The sequence below is a fragment of the Rhinolophus hipposideros genome (genome assembly GCF_964194185.1).
Source record: "Rhinolophus hipposideros genome assembly, chromosome: 9".
NCBI classification, from domain to species: Eukaryota; Metazoa; Chordata; class Mammalia; order Chiroptera; family Rhinolophidae; genus Rhinolophus; species Rhinolophus hipposideros.
In genome coordinates, this window is record NC_138055.1 from 81205147 (window position 1) to 81220856 (window position 15710).

The window sequence follows — 15710 nt, forward strand, 5'->3', positions numbered from 1 at the left end:
TGTCATCTCTGGTCTCCATTCTCTTCTACAACCCAAGCAGCTCATTTATCATTTCTCTCCGAACAGAATTATATTTAAACAATGTGTGTTTCTGTGGGGCAGTTGCATGCACAGTTATATTGGTTTCCTGTTGACATCAATGCATAATAATAATGTTTTAAAGTTCTTACCTTCCAAATCACTCTCCTTGTTGTCAGCTCAGGTGTCAACTGAGACCAGGAGACATAAAATTGCTAAGTACCTAGATCCGTGCTTAGAATGCTGACAGATGTGCAGAATGCTGATAGTAAAAGATTCAGTCACAAATACATCTAGCATGATTCGTTACCTCATAGTTTGGTTCAGAAAGTTGTCGCGGAGATTTTGGTTCTGTGCGACCAGCTGGGGATACCAACACGAGGTAATTTAGCCAGGTAGACAGATAGGTAAAAACATAATTTCGGTGTGTTTTAAGTGTAGAATTTTTTAATGCCATTGGAGCACCGGGTAAACATAGTGGAAGTGAGGTTGGGGTAGAAGGGCAAAACATCAAGGAGGGCTTCCAGGAGGAAGAACTGTCTCAGCTAGACAACTGGAGAGGTTTCCAGGGCCTTCGAGACCAAGGGCAGTGTGGTGGGTATGAAACCATACCACTGTTCATAGGTAGATGACACTGGAATGAAATGTACCACACGGGGAGTGGTGGAGATAAGCACCAACCACATTACAGACAACCTTGTACAACTGTTGAGGAATTGGACTTTACACTGCTGGTAATGCAAAGTCCGTGGAGGATTTTAACCAGGGTAGTTGCATGGTCAGACTACCATTATAACACTAGATTGTATGCACTAGAGAAAATCTTTAAAATTACAGAAGTCACCATTTGTTTTGTTGGATAATGAAATGAACACCTTCAGAGGGACTCAACCAAATACCAACACCATGTAGCTGAATTTAGAACCTGAGTCTCCTTTGTTGTCAGCCTAAGTAAGTTCTTCTGACTTTCCTGCATTTCCCCTCAACCGCCAGGACACAAATTTTCAGAGAAAGAGGCAAAACTAAGCCCCTTTGTAATCCGGCTCTTCTCCTAAGCAACTTATAAAAATTACACATGAATGATTCTCTCATTCTCCTTTGGGCCTTCAAAGAATGGACTTAAACATTTTTTTTTTTCCCCTTTTTCAACATCTAAAGGAGATTTCATTTCTCAGTTTTACAATCTTGGTTCCACTAAAAGTGTTAGATCCTACTCTGCCTGAATTGAAACCAAAATTACTTCATTATTTCTGGGTTGGTAACTTAATTGTTGAGGTTGCAACAGTCAATTCAGACAAGAGACCTCTAGAAGTAGCCTTTAAGTCATATGTTGTCACAAAATAGGAGGTGTTTTCTGTCTTTCACAAGTGCTTTGACTAAGTCAGCACTCCATCAAAAGGAACACAATGATTTAATATTCTGTCAAAGAATGGAATGCTTGTTTACCTGAAGTAATGGACTGATAAAAGGAACCTGCATCTGTCATGACTGATACAAAACTTACTCGAAGATTAACCTGGACAATCAAATTCTTAAACTCTAAACACAATCACCTCTAAGAAAATAAAACCTAAATTCATAATGAAAACAATCCCAAACTGTTGATCCTACATACTTACTAAATTCAACACATGCCAAAAAAAAAAAAAAAGCTGTGAATGCAAAAATGAATTTTGCTTGACAGCTACAGTATTGGATTTGGATTTTTCATCACTCAAGGTTTAGAATAATACCTAGGTTTTCTGGGTATGGAGCATGGTACTAGTCCTTCTCACATATTGGCTCATTTCATCCTCACAACCACTTAAGGAGTTAGACACTATTATAAACCTCATTTTACAAATGAGAAAATCAGAATGTTAGAAGAATTAAGTGACTCAGGATCCTCCATTTTGAAGAGGTGACTCCAGATCTGTGAGTCTGTAAAGTTATAAATACATACGATATGTATAAAATAGTTTGAGGCTCATTCTGGAAGGCAGTAATAAACGCATAGTTCTCATATATCTAGAAAGTTTGGATTTTTCATCACTCAAGGTTTAGAATAATAATGTGACCCTAGGCCTCTGAATGGATGTGCTGTCTGTAGAGCACTGCTCTGTCAATTACCTCTCTGTCTCCAACAACTTATGAAGCAGCCAAGTCGTGTGTCAGCATCCTTAGTTTCAAAGCGTCACGCTGACCTCGATCCAGACCCTTCCCTAATCTCGGTTCACCGTTACACAAACCCATTTCCCATAATCATCTCTATTTTCATTGGACCTTTCAATGACCGTAGGTTTTAAATTATTACAGCCATCACCCAAAGGCAGCAAACTGACAGAGTACACATACTGATCTGTTTGCTTGGTATAATTCGGCCCCTAAAGATCAGAGATACAAATTACTGAACATCAATTCTGGGTCAGTCAATTTCCATGTAATACCTAATTTAATCTTTGTACTCTTCTGATTATGTACTATTACTCTTATTACCCCATTATACATATGAGGACATCGGGGCCTAGAGAAAGAAAGAAAAGAACATGCACCTGGTCTTGGTGCATAATAGAGCTAGGACTTAGCTGCTTTGTGTCTGACTCCAAAGTCCATGCTCTGAGTGTCTACCTGAGGCCAATGGGTCAAACACTTGCACAAACATAATTTAGTGCTGAACAGAATAGCTGGAAAACATGTGTTAAGTCTGAAAAATACTGCCATCTGTGCTTCCTGAGCATTGATCAAGAATACAGATTTCTCAGCAATTTGATCAACAAACTTGAATGAAAACAAGAATTATTGTTGTCACTGTCGTAGTGACATGTATCTGTTTTAACTGGAATTGTCTATATTGTGCATTATATTGAGCAAGTCAATAAACATCTCTTCACGATAAAAAAAAAAGTCTGAAAAATACTTTTTTTTAATACTATGAATCTGTGAGTGACCATCACAAAGCAGGTATACAATATATTATTTCTAGGTTAAAAAGGTAAGGCAAGGAGGGAACAAGAAAAGGAGGGAGGGTAGAGGGAGGCGGAGGGAGGGAGAAAAACTGCAAAGTATTTTTATTCCATTTTACAGGAGAGGAAATGCAATTAAGAAAAGGTTAAGCGAAGTTAAATTATTTGCCTAAGATCCCTTGGCAAGCTAGAGTCAGGAGCCAGAGGTAAAACCTACGTGCTTTTGACACCAAAGCCATGCTCTTTCCTCTCCCTTGACAAGTGACTCTATTTCTGCTGATGCTAAAAAAGACTTCTCCTCCCAGGCAGGAAAAAGTAGGAAATCACTCACCAGTTCATGGGAAGGACTCATGTTTGCCCCCCACCCCCAATTCCAGGTGTAGCATAGAGTTTTGGAATGCAGGCAGGTTCTAGTTCCAGACCACCTGGTTCAGAAGCCAGCTCCACCACGGATTAGCTCTGTAACCTTGGGCAGATGATAGAAAGAAGTAACTTTGCTCTAGGTAAACTATCTTGTGATTATAATTATACACATTTAGCTCTTTTTCAGTGTGTGTTATAGCAGGGAATGAAAACAAATTATTCAGGACTAAAGTAAGTTGAAGCCTGAGTTAGAGAAATTGCTTCAGCTTTCCCTTTCATTCTGAAGACTTTGCAATTAGAGTCACTTTCTTTAGGAAAGGAGCCATGGCTATTGATAAGCTTACCATTTGTTTAATGCTAAGGATACCAGTAAGCGTTTATTTTCTATTTCCTATGTGCCAGGCACTGGACTAAGGGCTTTTTGTAGATTATTTCATGTAGTCTTCATAACCACCTTTGAGAAAGGTACTATTGCGCTCCATGTTTGGCAGATGGGGAAACTGAGGCTGAGAGGACTTCGTGCAGAGGCAACCGTCTAACTGCACTCGGGTTCAACACACCGGTGTTGCGTCGTCTCCTTCACATGCATTCAGATGATCCAGGACCTTTAGCTTTCATTTCCACTAAACTGATGAGGAAGGTACACCACGATGCTGCTGATAAGGGCACTCCAACAGCCAGTGGTTTACGAAAACATACCGTCCAGGCAGAAAATGAGTTTTTACTATTCATGCAGCTGGAAATAAGGAATTATAAAGCAAAGGTCGTAACTTCAATGACTGGTAGCTTTAAAAACCAGACACAAGCATGAAGACATCGCTGTTAAATAGTTTTCTAATATGCACACAACCACTTAAAATCCTTATTGAAAGCAGCATGAAAAGAGGGTCAGACAGAGCAAATTGATTAAAGTGATCTCGGAAGCATCTTTTATTCCAGTAAGTTATTTTGAAACACAATTTTAAAATACTTTAAAACCTGCCCTTTGCCAACAAAAGTACCATTTTATTTGAAAAACACCGAGGTTTTGAGAGCAATTCTTAATTCCATAAAGTAAAATGGCATTTTTACAGTTTCTAAGGGGCCTCTCTCACAATAGACAAGGCAGGCATTTGACAGCTAAGGAGATTGAGGGGGGACAGGCTGGTGACCAGGCCCAGGCTCCCTGACTTGGGAGAGAATTATTGTTCCTCAAAACCATTTACACACCTGAGTGGGACTGAGCAGTTGAGTGAGAAGCCACCTGTCACTCACCCAGAATCTCAGCTCTGCCTGCCTCAGTCTTTTCCAAATAAGACTGAGAGCTATCATCTTTACAAACAAATTTGGTGGGGGGAGGAAAGGTTGAGCCGTACATAGTGCATGTAAATGTATGTAATCGTATACTTACATATGGGTACATTCTTCTGAAGTGGTTAAGAGAAATCTCATCTTCAGAATTCAACAGCCTTAGCTTCCAATCCAACCTCTTCCATTTAACTTGCATTTTTGTTTCTTTTAATCTTGGGCAAATTTTCTTAATCTCTCTGAACTTTAGGTTCCGTATTTGTTAAAAAAACAATGATATCGACAAGTATCTACTTCATAACACATATGTATTTTTTTTTTTTTGAGAATCAAGTGAGATATACCTATGTAGTTTGTGGCACTGTGCCTCATTGTGGTGAGTAATCAACAGATAGGTATTAACTTATTAACTAGTCTTACTATTTCCTTATTCAAGAAGCTGCTCTTTTTCTTAAACTGCTTGTCTTTTGGCCTATTTTGTATAACTGTTTCCTTCCTTAGAAAGAGGAGAAAAGTAAAAGAGATAAAATTGGGGCGGGGGAATAATTTGTTTAATTTGCTAAGACTGCTTATGAGTGTGAAAGAAGGTAGACAACATATAAATAAGGCAGTTAAAGTATTAATCTCTAAGGATTATTTTAATTCATTTATTTATGCAAGCCCTAGAGCCAAAGGCAGGCATTGCTAAAAATGAATTTATTTCTTACACCATGCATATTTGCCATAATGGTTCACTATTCCAGCAGAGAAGGAAATGATTATTTACTAACTGCAAGTCACTGTGCACTTAGACACTCTACCTCAATCAGCACATCGACACTACAACGGAATAGGTCATTTTTTTTCTGCACCCATTTTAATGAAGGGAAAGTAAAGTTCAGAGTGGTCGCACAGCCAGTACGTGGCAGAACCAATATTACACTTGATCTTTAACTCAATCCAGTGTTTTCTGTGTTCTCACATGGCGCCCAGTTTTGCTTAGTAAACAACGTTGCATCGTCACTGAAAATAATGCTGTGAATGGTGAAAAAAGTAGCCTTTCCAATCATCCACCAAACACATTTGTGGGTATAATAGACACAGTCCAGCAGTTAAAATTTGCCTTCTGTTTTGTTTTTAAAAAAAAAAGAAAAGAAAAGAAAAAAGCTTCAAAAAAGTGCATTAGCGCCTCACAACCTGAATCGGGCATTTATTCCTTCCACAACAGTAAGTAAGAATCTGATAGGAGCCATTCTGCTAGGCAACTGGAATCATGAAATTTTTGTTGTCCAAATTCTTTAACTGGCAGCTGTTTCTAATATCTGAATCGCATTTGTTTTTGATTCAATGTTCCTATAAACAGAATGTGCATCTTTGAGGTACCGAATAAGCCACACAAATGCACTATGGTTGTGCCAGCTAAATCTCTTTGGGTGTTAATCTTGGCAACACACATTTGGAGTTGGCAGGGGAAAGACCTTATCTGAGTTTCCTCATCTTCAAAATGGGGTTTAAAAAAAAAAAATTGTACCTACCTCCCAGAAGAAAAGTTCTATGAATTAATTAATCTTGGAAATGTTTTCTACAGAGTGCCACCCTGGCATGATCTTATTACCAGGGTGATTTGATTTTATAAAACAATGATGGAAACCATTTAAAATTGCTATACATTCAAAGGTCAACTTTTGAAGCGTGCTACAGTAAATTTCACTCCTTCTAGCTGAAGGAATCATTGTTGGATCATTTATGTATGACATTTGTACAGAAGTAGAGCAAAAAACTGTCAAATCAGTTTTGGATTTAAAAGCCTAAGAATAAAAAAGAGTCAAGTTTCAAATGGGGACAAAAAAGAAGTCCACTATTTTCGAAGACACAGAGTACTATGACAATGGTACATTATAAACATACGTACAAAGTTTTAACAATACTTTCCTGGGCAGATGTTAAGAATTTCTTTAAAAATGTTATAATCTGTTGCAAAAACAATGGAAGGATTATATAAACCCTACTTTGTAGTTCTGGGTTTTTCAACATAGAATTTCACTCAATATTAAAAACATCATGCTAATACCTCCCTTTCACTTTTCATGATTGTTTTCTAACTCCTTTATTATCCGTGCATTTCAGTGCCCATTTTGGACCACTTGGAGGAACAGAGCAGCAGCCATGCCCCTGTACTGTGACCATTTCTATCTAACAAGCAGTAGAATGACATGTGCTAGAGTCAGTCCTCAGCCTAATAGAACACATCAGAGATTTCTGGGTAGAGCCAGCTGAATAGATAACTTTCTAAAATCTCCAGAGATCTGTACTAAAGCAATCACAGAGGTCTTAGTTGGTCATCAAAAATGTAAATCCCTAATGCGTTGACCATTTCAGAAGCATTAAATTGTAGGTTTACATAGAACCATAAATAATGTTGTGTGATTGCTGAGGTTTGTTTTGCAATCCTCAGGCTTTCTAGATCACATTAGAAATCATTTTACATGAAACATTTCTAGCCTTCCTTCCTCCCCCTCATCTAAAGTTTTGCTGTGAATATAAATGTTGACAGCCACCCATATGGACAACACGTGCCAGGAGGGGAGCAGCGCCTCTATAACACAACCACTTTTCCGCAACATTCTTCTTGGAAATCAAGGAACCTATGTGGTTTCACAAAGCAGTGTCTAGAAGGGCACTGAGAAAACGATTCCAAGTAAACAGTAAAAACTCAGCACCAGGGGGTCCCTAACAGTAGACATAGGCATTATTTAATTGTAATTTTTAGAGGTGACCTGGTTTACTCAAACACTTGCATTTAGGAGAAACAAGTCAATGATGAGATGCGTTTAACTGGAAAGGTCTTTGGTTTCAGAGATTTTGTGTCAAGGTGAAAAAGAGGCACAAGTTCTAAGCACTTACAGGGCTTTTGTTCAGAAGATGAACTTCTGCTCCTGAAAGGGCAACAGAGTATGTGCAAACAAGACAAACACAAGGGCTGCCCCAGAACCTCTGCAGTGCTCTTTTCTCCCAGGCCTGCAGCAAGGCACATTATGCAGCTGGGGTGCCCTTTCTGCAAAGGTGAAGGAGACTGAGGTTTGCTTTTCAAGTGAGCATTGAGGATGGCATTCTCGATCATGCTTTGAGCCCTCTTGCATGGTCACCCTAGAGAGCAAAGGCATTCTTTGCAAGCAAGGCAATCGCCCAATTTTTTAGCTGTTTTCTGTGCACTCAGAACACAGAAGAGGCACCTTAACTGCCCTCATGAAGACCACATTTTCTTGAGCAGCACTCAAAGCCCCAAAGCAACAGCTACACCTGCAAAGTCACGTGCTGAATTCCTGCATCCAGATAACCAAAAGATAGCTACCGCTGCTTTTGATTGCCTCAATTCTGAACTTTGTTTTAATGGGTAGCTCACTAGACTCTGCCTGTGCTTAGAAAAGAAGAGCATTATTGTCATTGTCACTGCTATATTTTTTGAGGAATCCATGGTCTCTTAGCTGGAGGAGGGGATCTGGCTGCTCTTTGAATATTTTCCTGTCAACAATGAGAAAGGACTGCCCAGACTTCTAACTGCTCAGGACCACCCGCTGGTGGTTACTGGGCTTGCCACCGCTCTCCACTGAGGTCAATCCTAGACTCTAAGAAAAGGAGACAGGTGAGAGGTGTTCCAGGGATGGTGCTGGACCAGCAAAAATCCTCTGCATAGTGTCTTCCGCAGGAACTGCCTTTCCCTAAGGCGGGAAGGCTGCTCCCTCCCCTTCCAACCTCTAAGTCTCCCGCTGTAGACCCCTCCTCTTCACTATCTTGTGAAGATTCACGCCAGGGTGTGATTCAGAGATACTACTAAGATTCAGTGACTTGCCCAGACTTGCATAAGACTGAGACTCAGTGACTGGCACTGGAGCGGGAGCCAAGTGCAGGACCCATTCCACTGACTCTCCCCACTAATGCTTTTTCTACCCCACGATTAGATTCTTTCCATTGCTGCTGCATGTACACAGATATTGGAGCCCCCGAAGCAGAAAAGACCAGCAAACAGGGAGGCACTCATTACCTTTGGGAAGCTTACATTTAAAGATCAGAAGAGAGAAAGTAAAGATCCTCTTTAACAATGGATATTGCTAAAATAGGAATGTGTAAACACCATTTTTGTTATAGAGAAATATCAAGTACCAGGTGAAAGGGCTAAAGTAGAACAATCTAAATTTAAATCTCCTTCATTGCTCCCCATTGGCTGGTTCTTAATCATAAGACAATGGTTATAATTGGCATTTGCACCAAAGCAATGGTACATAAATTGCAGAACCGAAGGCAGCTTAAATGTCATCTGGTTCAAACCTCTATTCTACTAGAATCTTAAAAACAGAAAATTGTAGAACTGGAAGGCACTTAGAAATCACCTAGTCCTGGTCTCATTTTACAGTTGAGGAAACTGAGGTTTGGAGAGATTCAAATACCTTCCCAAAGTCATACAACTTGGTATCCAAGCTAATAAAAGAACCCCATCCCCTAATACCCAAGTCAATGGGCAGCCTAGAAACAGTGAATGTAACCCAAAGCAAAGAGAGCTACATAAAGAACAGTTTTCCTTCAGATGACACACATCATGATCTTAAAAAAAGAACCATGAGGTCTAATGATAAGAAAATCACCCCCCACCAACTCCTTTATTTCTGGATAGAAGGGAATAGGTAGAAATGGGATAACTACAATTCTCTCAGCCCCTACAGTAAACAGTTTTTAGGGTGCCCACAATTAAGTGAAAAGGCAAAAAACATTTTGCTGCATCTATCAATCAGTAAAGCTACAGTCAAAGATTTCCATGAGACAAAGTCTATGCAAAATAACCTAGAAAACAGCATATATCATAAAAGCATCCTGGCATTGCCTCAATTTGTTTTATAAATTGTTCTGACTACACAGGTGACTTACTCCAAAAACAGAGTCTCCTGCAGCTGTTTGTGATTCATGTAATAGAGAACAAAGATAAAAGATCACTCCTCAGAGATTTATAACCAAATGCCTTACCCTAAGTTACAAAAGGGAACATTAAGGTAATCGAGAGAAGAAAAAAAAAATCTCCCAAACTTGCATAATGGAAAAAAAAAAAAACTCACTGCAGGTTGCCTGGGAAAGACAAAAAGACACCCTGCAGAAATGAATGCATGGCCTCACTCAGAAGATCAATTGCAAGAACACCAGGGATAGGAAGCTGACTAAGTCTCCAGTCTAAACTAAAATAAACCCTCAGAATCATACAAGGGCAACTTAGAAAGCAAGAGAGTGGAAACACAGAAGCGAATCAGAGATGATGATATTCCCATTTTCCATTTCTACTTGCAATTCTAATTCTCTCGTTCATTTTCACTTTCAAAGAAAAACTTGAAAGAATTCAACATCCCTCAGACCACATATACCGTGTTTCCCCGAAAATAAGACCAGGTCTTATGTTAATTTTTGCTCCAAAAGACGCATTAGGGCTTATGTTCAGGGGATGTCATCCTGAAAAATCGTGCCAGGGCTTATTTTCCAGTTAGGTCTTATTTTCGGGGAAACATGGTAGTATGTAGCCTTTGTTTTCACATATTCCTAGTTTGATGTGTGTTAATTACAGTCTATAAACAGATATCAGCCTACCTTAATAGAAGGTACTGATCCACAGATTCAGATTTATGGTCTCTGTGCTTTGCTGGTTAAGCATCATTTACCTGCAATAGCCATTTTTTCTCTGGGTTGTAAGGTATCTGGCAGGCAATTCTCTACTCAGGGACAATAAATTCATGCTGTAACTACAAGAAGCCACTGTGCTCAGATAAAAATATATATACAATCTTGTTTAGTCCTTACAACCACCGTGTGAGAAAACTCTTTATAACTGTTTTATAACCATCAGACAGATTACAAAATGGAATTCCCAAGAAGTTTAACCATTTGCCTAAGGTTATTTGTCTCACCAGTGGTAAAACAGGAATTAGAATCTAAGATCTTTCCACTACAGCTGAGGTGCTCCCTAGACATGGATGGGAAAGGGCACAGAGAGTGGGGTTCCACGGACTATGCCTAAAATCTCTAATATTCAGACTATCCATTTGGGCAGGGATTTTTTTTTTTTTATATAAATATTATTTCTGGTGATGGAAAGATTTCAACATATCATTAAAGAACAAATGTGACTCACAATTTGCTATGTTCAATCCAGCAGTGAGACATAAATCAAATTTAGCAATTTTAATTGGTTTGGCTCAGGCCTTCAGATTTCCATATGGTTATTTTCCTTGTTTTATGTTAAATGTAATTGACTTAGCACTTGAGTTTTAAAATCTTGGCAGCATGCATCAATTAAAAGCTACACAAACTAGAATTATTCAAAGCACACATTCCAAATTGAGTGATTTTAAGGACAAGGTGAAAAGTATGCTCTTTTCATAAACGTTAATATGTTTCTATGAACTTACAGATAAACTTCATACAGACAAAAGAGGGATATTTTCTTGGAATAACAAAAGCTAACAAGCATTCTATTTGCTTTTATTCCAAGAACTAATAATGTGTGCTTAAAATGGCCTTTTCTACACTCTTTGCAAAATGAATTTTTTCTTAGTATTTCTAAAACTGACAGCAGTCAGGAAAGCTCTCACAAACCTTTTCAAAACTAAAATGTAAGTAGGTACAACATCAATAAACATGGTGTCAAGCCCATTAAACTGATGTCACCTTTTTAAGAATGGTCTTGCAAAATTTGCTGCCCGATTGTCATTTAATACACTAGTGTATCAGAGTATTATGTTGAAATAAATGTTCTTCATTGAAATAGATGTTCTTTCTAAACCGGAGCCACAATTCCCTTCAGAAACTGGAAAACCACACAATGTGAATAAAATGCAATCAGAAATCTGAAAAATGCAAAATGCATTCATTTCTGTGGACTTGTGACTAAATATATTGCTACAACTGCTCCTCATGACTACTGTCCATGTAATTATTGTCCGAATACTTAAGTCCAGCACATGTGCTAAATAAATGAAAGGATCATTTATCAAACTCCGAGTGGTTGTTGATGGAATTTTCACACTTATTTAGTTTGACTGAAAACCTGGTATACCTGTGATTCTTGGAGAGCTGCATAATTCAAGTTAAAGTTTATTATTATTATTACTATTTTAAATTTCCATGTTATAGCTTGGGTAATGGGAGAGTACAGAACTGTTTGCCTTAAAATAGAACTCTGGTATTGATGCCATCTTTATAAATGACCACTTAAGCTATTGATTTAACAGCTAGCTCTTCCTCCTTTGTGAGGAGAACATTAGATTCGGTAGGACAATTCATCTTACTTCTTAGTGTCTGATTCCCTTACACTACTTCCGCTCCACCCACACAGTTGCACAGAAAATATCTTCGTAATTTTTGGATTAGAAAATGTAGCAATATGAACGAGGATCTAACCCTCTTCCCCCATTTCCATGGATTATTTTATTGATTTCATGCTATTTCCAATGCCCCCCTTTTCCGTGGCAAGAATTCGGAATTGCTAGAAGTATCCTTAAGGAAAACCTTGAAGGTCATTGGATCCCAGGCAATGAATGCCTTCATTCAACAAGGGCATGGCCCTCCTGTGCAGGCAAGTCTTTAACATCAGCAAGTTCCCCCAAAGGGCTTGCACTTTAACTTGGTCTGAGCGGGTCACATTTCTAAAATATTTAGCTGTCTCAAATGTCCCTGGTCGGCAGCACAGAACGTTTTAGGCTAGACAGAACTCTTTCTAGTTTTCAGTGGAAGTATCCCATGTAATCCGATTTACACAGCCATTGAATCAAAGTGGGAAAGGAGATTACAGGAGATTTGTTTGCAAAGCAAGGGTGCAAGGATCATCAGTCCTACTGACTCTCAAAGTGACATGATAGTACATCGCCCCCCTTTGGAGTGTTGGTCATTAACTTGATCTGTCTCCAGTGTTCTTGTTTAAATAGAAAGAAGGTGTAGGCTCTCTGAACGAGCAGGTAGCGATTTCTCCACCCAGACCTCACCACTACCATTCATGGGAGTAGATGCCACTGTCACAAGGAATTGGTTGCCCGCCCTTGCTTATTATTCCGCAAAGCAGAAAGCTTGTACAAATCAAGTAATGCCATTAAAACTTCTCTTTGGTTGCCTGAGTCTTTAACACTTGCATTTCAACAACACACTATGGTGATCAATATTCTGCCTATAAACTAACGTGTTTGCAAGAGAAATCTGCACACCTCCTCTTAGCCTTAGGCCGCTGCTCTAGAAAGTACACAAAACTTTCCGCCAGGCAATATCCCTTTCCCCTGCCCCTTTCCACGCCGGTGCAATGGGCTCGATTCTTCTTACTTCCTTCTGAATGTGTACATTTCCCAAGCCTAGACAACTATTTAAAATATGATACAAAGCAGGCCATTTCATAAAACATTTCCATCATATGGATGTCTTCATTCTCAACTGACCATTTGTACAACCCCTAATTTTCCTTTTCCTCCAACATTTCTACCCCTTCCACACATTTCAGGAATTGCAATGTCCGATAGAACCTCTGGGGGGTAAAAGGGCAGCCTTACCCAACCCGCGGCAGACATACAGAACAATTCCAAAGGGGAGACTGAGAAGAGGTAAGAACTGCAGTGGTGAAAAGAACCATGAAAAGGAGTACCGTGGCGTCCCTTTCTATACAAGCCACATATTTGATTCAAGGGGGAAAAATCTAATTGTACCCAAGATTTTCTATCTATCCAGTGTGTTTATGCATAATGCACAATTTAGCAGCACCGGGAATTACCTCAATAACTATCATTAGAGGTGCCCATTTAAAAAAAAAAAAAAACTTTCTGTTCTGTAATGAAAGAAGTGAGTGCAGTGTGGAGGTATGACCCCCTCACCCCCTAACCCCCACTCCTCACTCCACCCCCACCCCCCTCCCCCGAGCTCTCTGGGAAGCTCACCCAGAGCCTCAAACCCCACGAATGCCGCTGGGAGCCAAGTTTCCCCCGGCTGGCTGGGCAGGTTTCCGCCCCGCGGACGCAGAGCGCTGCGGCTAAGGAACTCGGGGTTGGCTTCGCTCCGGGCGCTGCACCCGCGTGGCCACGAGCCCCGCGCCCACCTGGGGACTGCACAGAAATCTGGGTTCGAGAGCGAGCAAGCGTGGCGTACGGGGAACTGTTTTGTAATTTCCCGGAATCCACGGGAAAATGTCACCCGTGCAAAGACATGCCTTCTCGTGGTTACTTAAAATTCCCCGGCCAAAGAGCAGGTCCTTCCTGGTTCCAGCAACTACGCACGGCTCCCGACTGACAGCTCGAAACTTAACGGCTGCAAACTTGACACCGCTCCCTCTCATCACTCCCACTCCTCCTCTCTCGCGGGCTCAGCCGGCCCGGGAGGCTCCGGCTCGCACGCCACACCCGCCTCCCCCGCACCTTCTTGGCAGGTCCCGCGGGCACAGCCCCGGGCTCCCAGGCAGCCCGTGCCGGGACGCGCCGGCCTCAGGGCACGCTTTTCTAGAAGAGCCAAGGAGCGCCTGGGCGCGCCCTACTCACTTGTGTCTTCTTCATAAGGAAAGGCTGCGCTGTGATCCAGCCGGGGCAGCGGTGTGGCGACTCCGTTTAGCTGTTCTGGAGCTCCAGCATATTGCACGAGCAGCGGCTGCAGATAGTGCACGCATTGGGCAGCGCGAGCGCAGCACGTCCTCCACCGCGCGTGCTTCCCGCGGCGCTCCCGGACCCGGCGCGAGGCGGCGAGCTCAGCCCGGCCCGCGCGCCGCCGGCACTTTTATAGGGCTCCCTCCCGCCTGCTCCAGACACGCCTCCTTCCCTTCCGGAGCCCCGGGGAAGCGAGTTGGGGCCGTGGCGCGGGGGGAGGCCCGGGAGGGCGGTCAGAGCCCCGTGAATGCCCCCCAAGTTGGATAGATCAGGCCAAGCTCGTCCCCTCGCCCGGGGGCCCCCGGCGCGTACTGGCGGGAGGCCACCGGGGCGCGCAGAACCAAGCTTAACCTGCAGCCGCCGCTGGCTCCGCCGGCCAGGCTCGGCGAGTCCCTGCTTGGCCTCTCGGCTCCGCAGTTCACCTGGCACCGCCCGCGGACAGACAGAATACCTCGCTCGGCGGCGAGGGCCGGGACTCCCTGTGTTATGCAGAGGTGCTGTGACAAGGGACTTCACTTAGGAGCAAAGAATACACCCGCCAGCTTCAGGGAAATAAAAAACTTCATTGGGATTTAGTTAGGCCATTGTCTTACCCCCCCCCCCATATATATATTTACAATTACTTTAGTGAATGAATGTTTCATAATTAAAATAATTGTTGACTCAGGGCTAAGTATTGCTATTTTCTGAATGGTTCAGTGCTGCTTTTTTAGAAATTAAGATTGAAAGTGAAGCGATAGATTAGTAATCCCATGAATGTCTCAGAAGTTGGACAGATGAGGCCAAGTGCATACACTCCTGAAATGTATCATTATGGTCTAATGGAAAGGGAAATGAATTTGAGCAAGATTGATTCTATGTCAGATTCTACTGTGGGCTCTATAACCTTGCCCCCAAATCGAGGGTTTTGCAGTGTGGCATGCATAGCTTTAAAGGTTCCCAAGGTGATTTTAAGTGGTAACCAGATGAACATTTTTGTTTATTTTGTCACATAAGTATAAATTAAAACGTGTCTTTTAAAAATATACACTATGTAACATATATAATACACATGTATAATATAATATAGTGAATGTTTAAATGTAAAAAATGTATTATAGTAAAAGGCACATTGACACCAATCCCCCTTTCTTTCAACTCATTTATCCCACCGTTCTTGCCACTTTCTTTTTTTTTAATTAATTAATTTATTTATTTATTTATTAGTTTCAGGTGTACAAGACAAGGTAATACTTAGACGTTCATCATATCCCTCACACTGTGAACCCCCATCCCCCCATCCACTATCTCTCCAACCTCACACTGAACCATCACATTATATATATAAAATTATAGTTGGCATTCATTAATGTTTAGCTTCTGGTGTACAATGCCATGATCAGGTAACCACAGTATCCCTGAGGTGGTCTCCCAAATAGGACGCATGTCCATCGGATACCCAACAAAATCTTTACAACATTATTGAATACCTTCCCCA

At 41.2% G+C, this 15710-nt stretch overlaps 1 protein-coding gene across 3 annotated transcripts in view; it reads right to left on the minus strand.

Annotated features, from left to right (window-relative positions):
- Positions 1 to 14294, minus strand: part of KITLG (KIT ligand) — an 88478-nt gene extending 74184 nt beyond the window's left edge. For all 3 annotated transcript variants that reach the window (XM_081059318.1, XM_081059317.1, XM_081059319.1), the window contains exon 1: positions 14132 to 14294. In XM_081059318.1, the coding sequence (XP_080915444.1) occupies positions 14132 to 14146 (15 nt within the window). In that variant the 5' untranslated portion in view covers positions 14147 to 14294. The remainder of the gene's footprint in view (positions 1 to 14131) is intronic.
- Positions 14295 to 15710: the final 1416 nt, after the last annotated feature.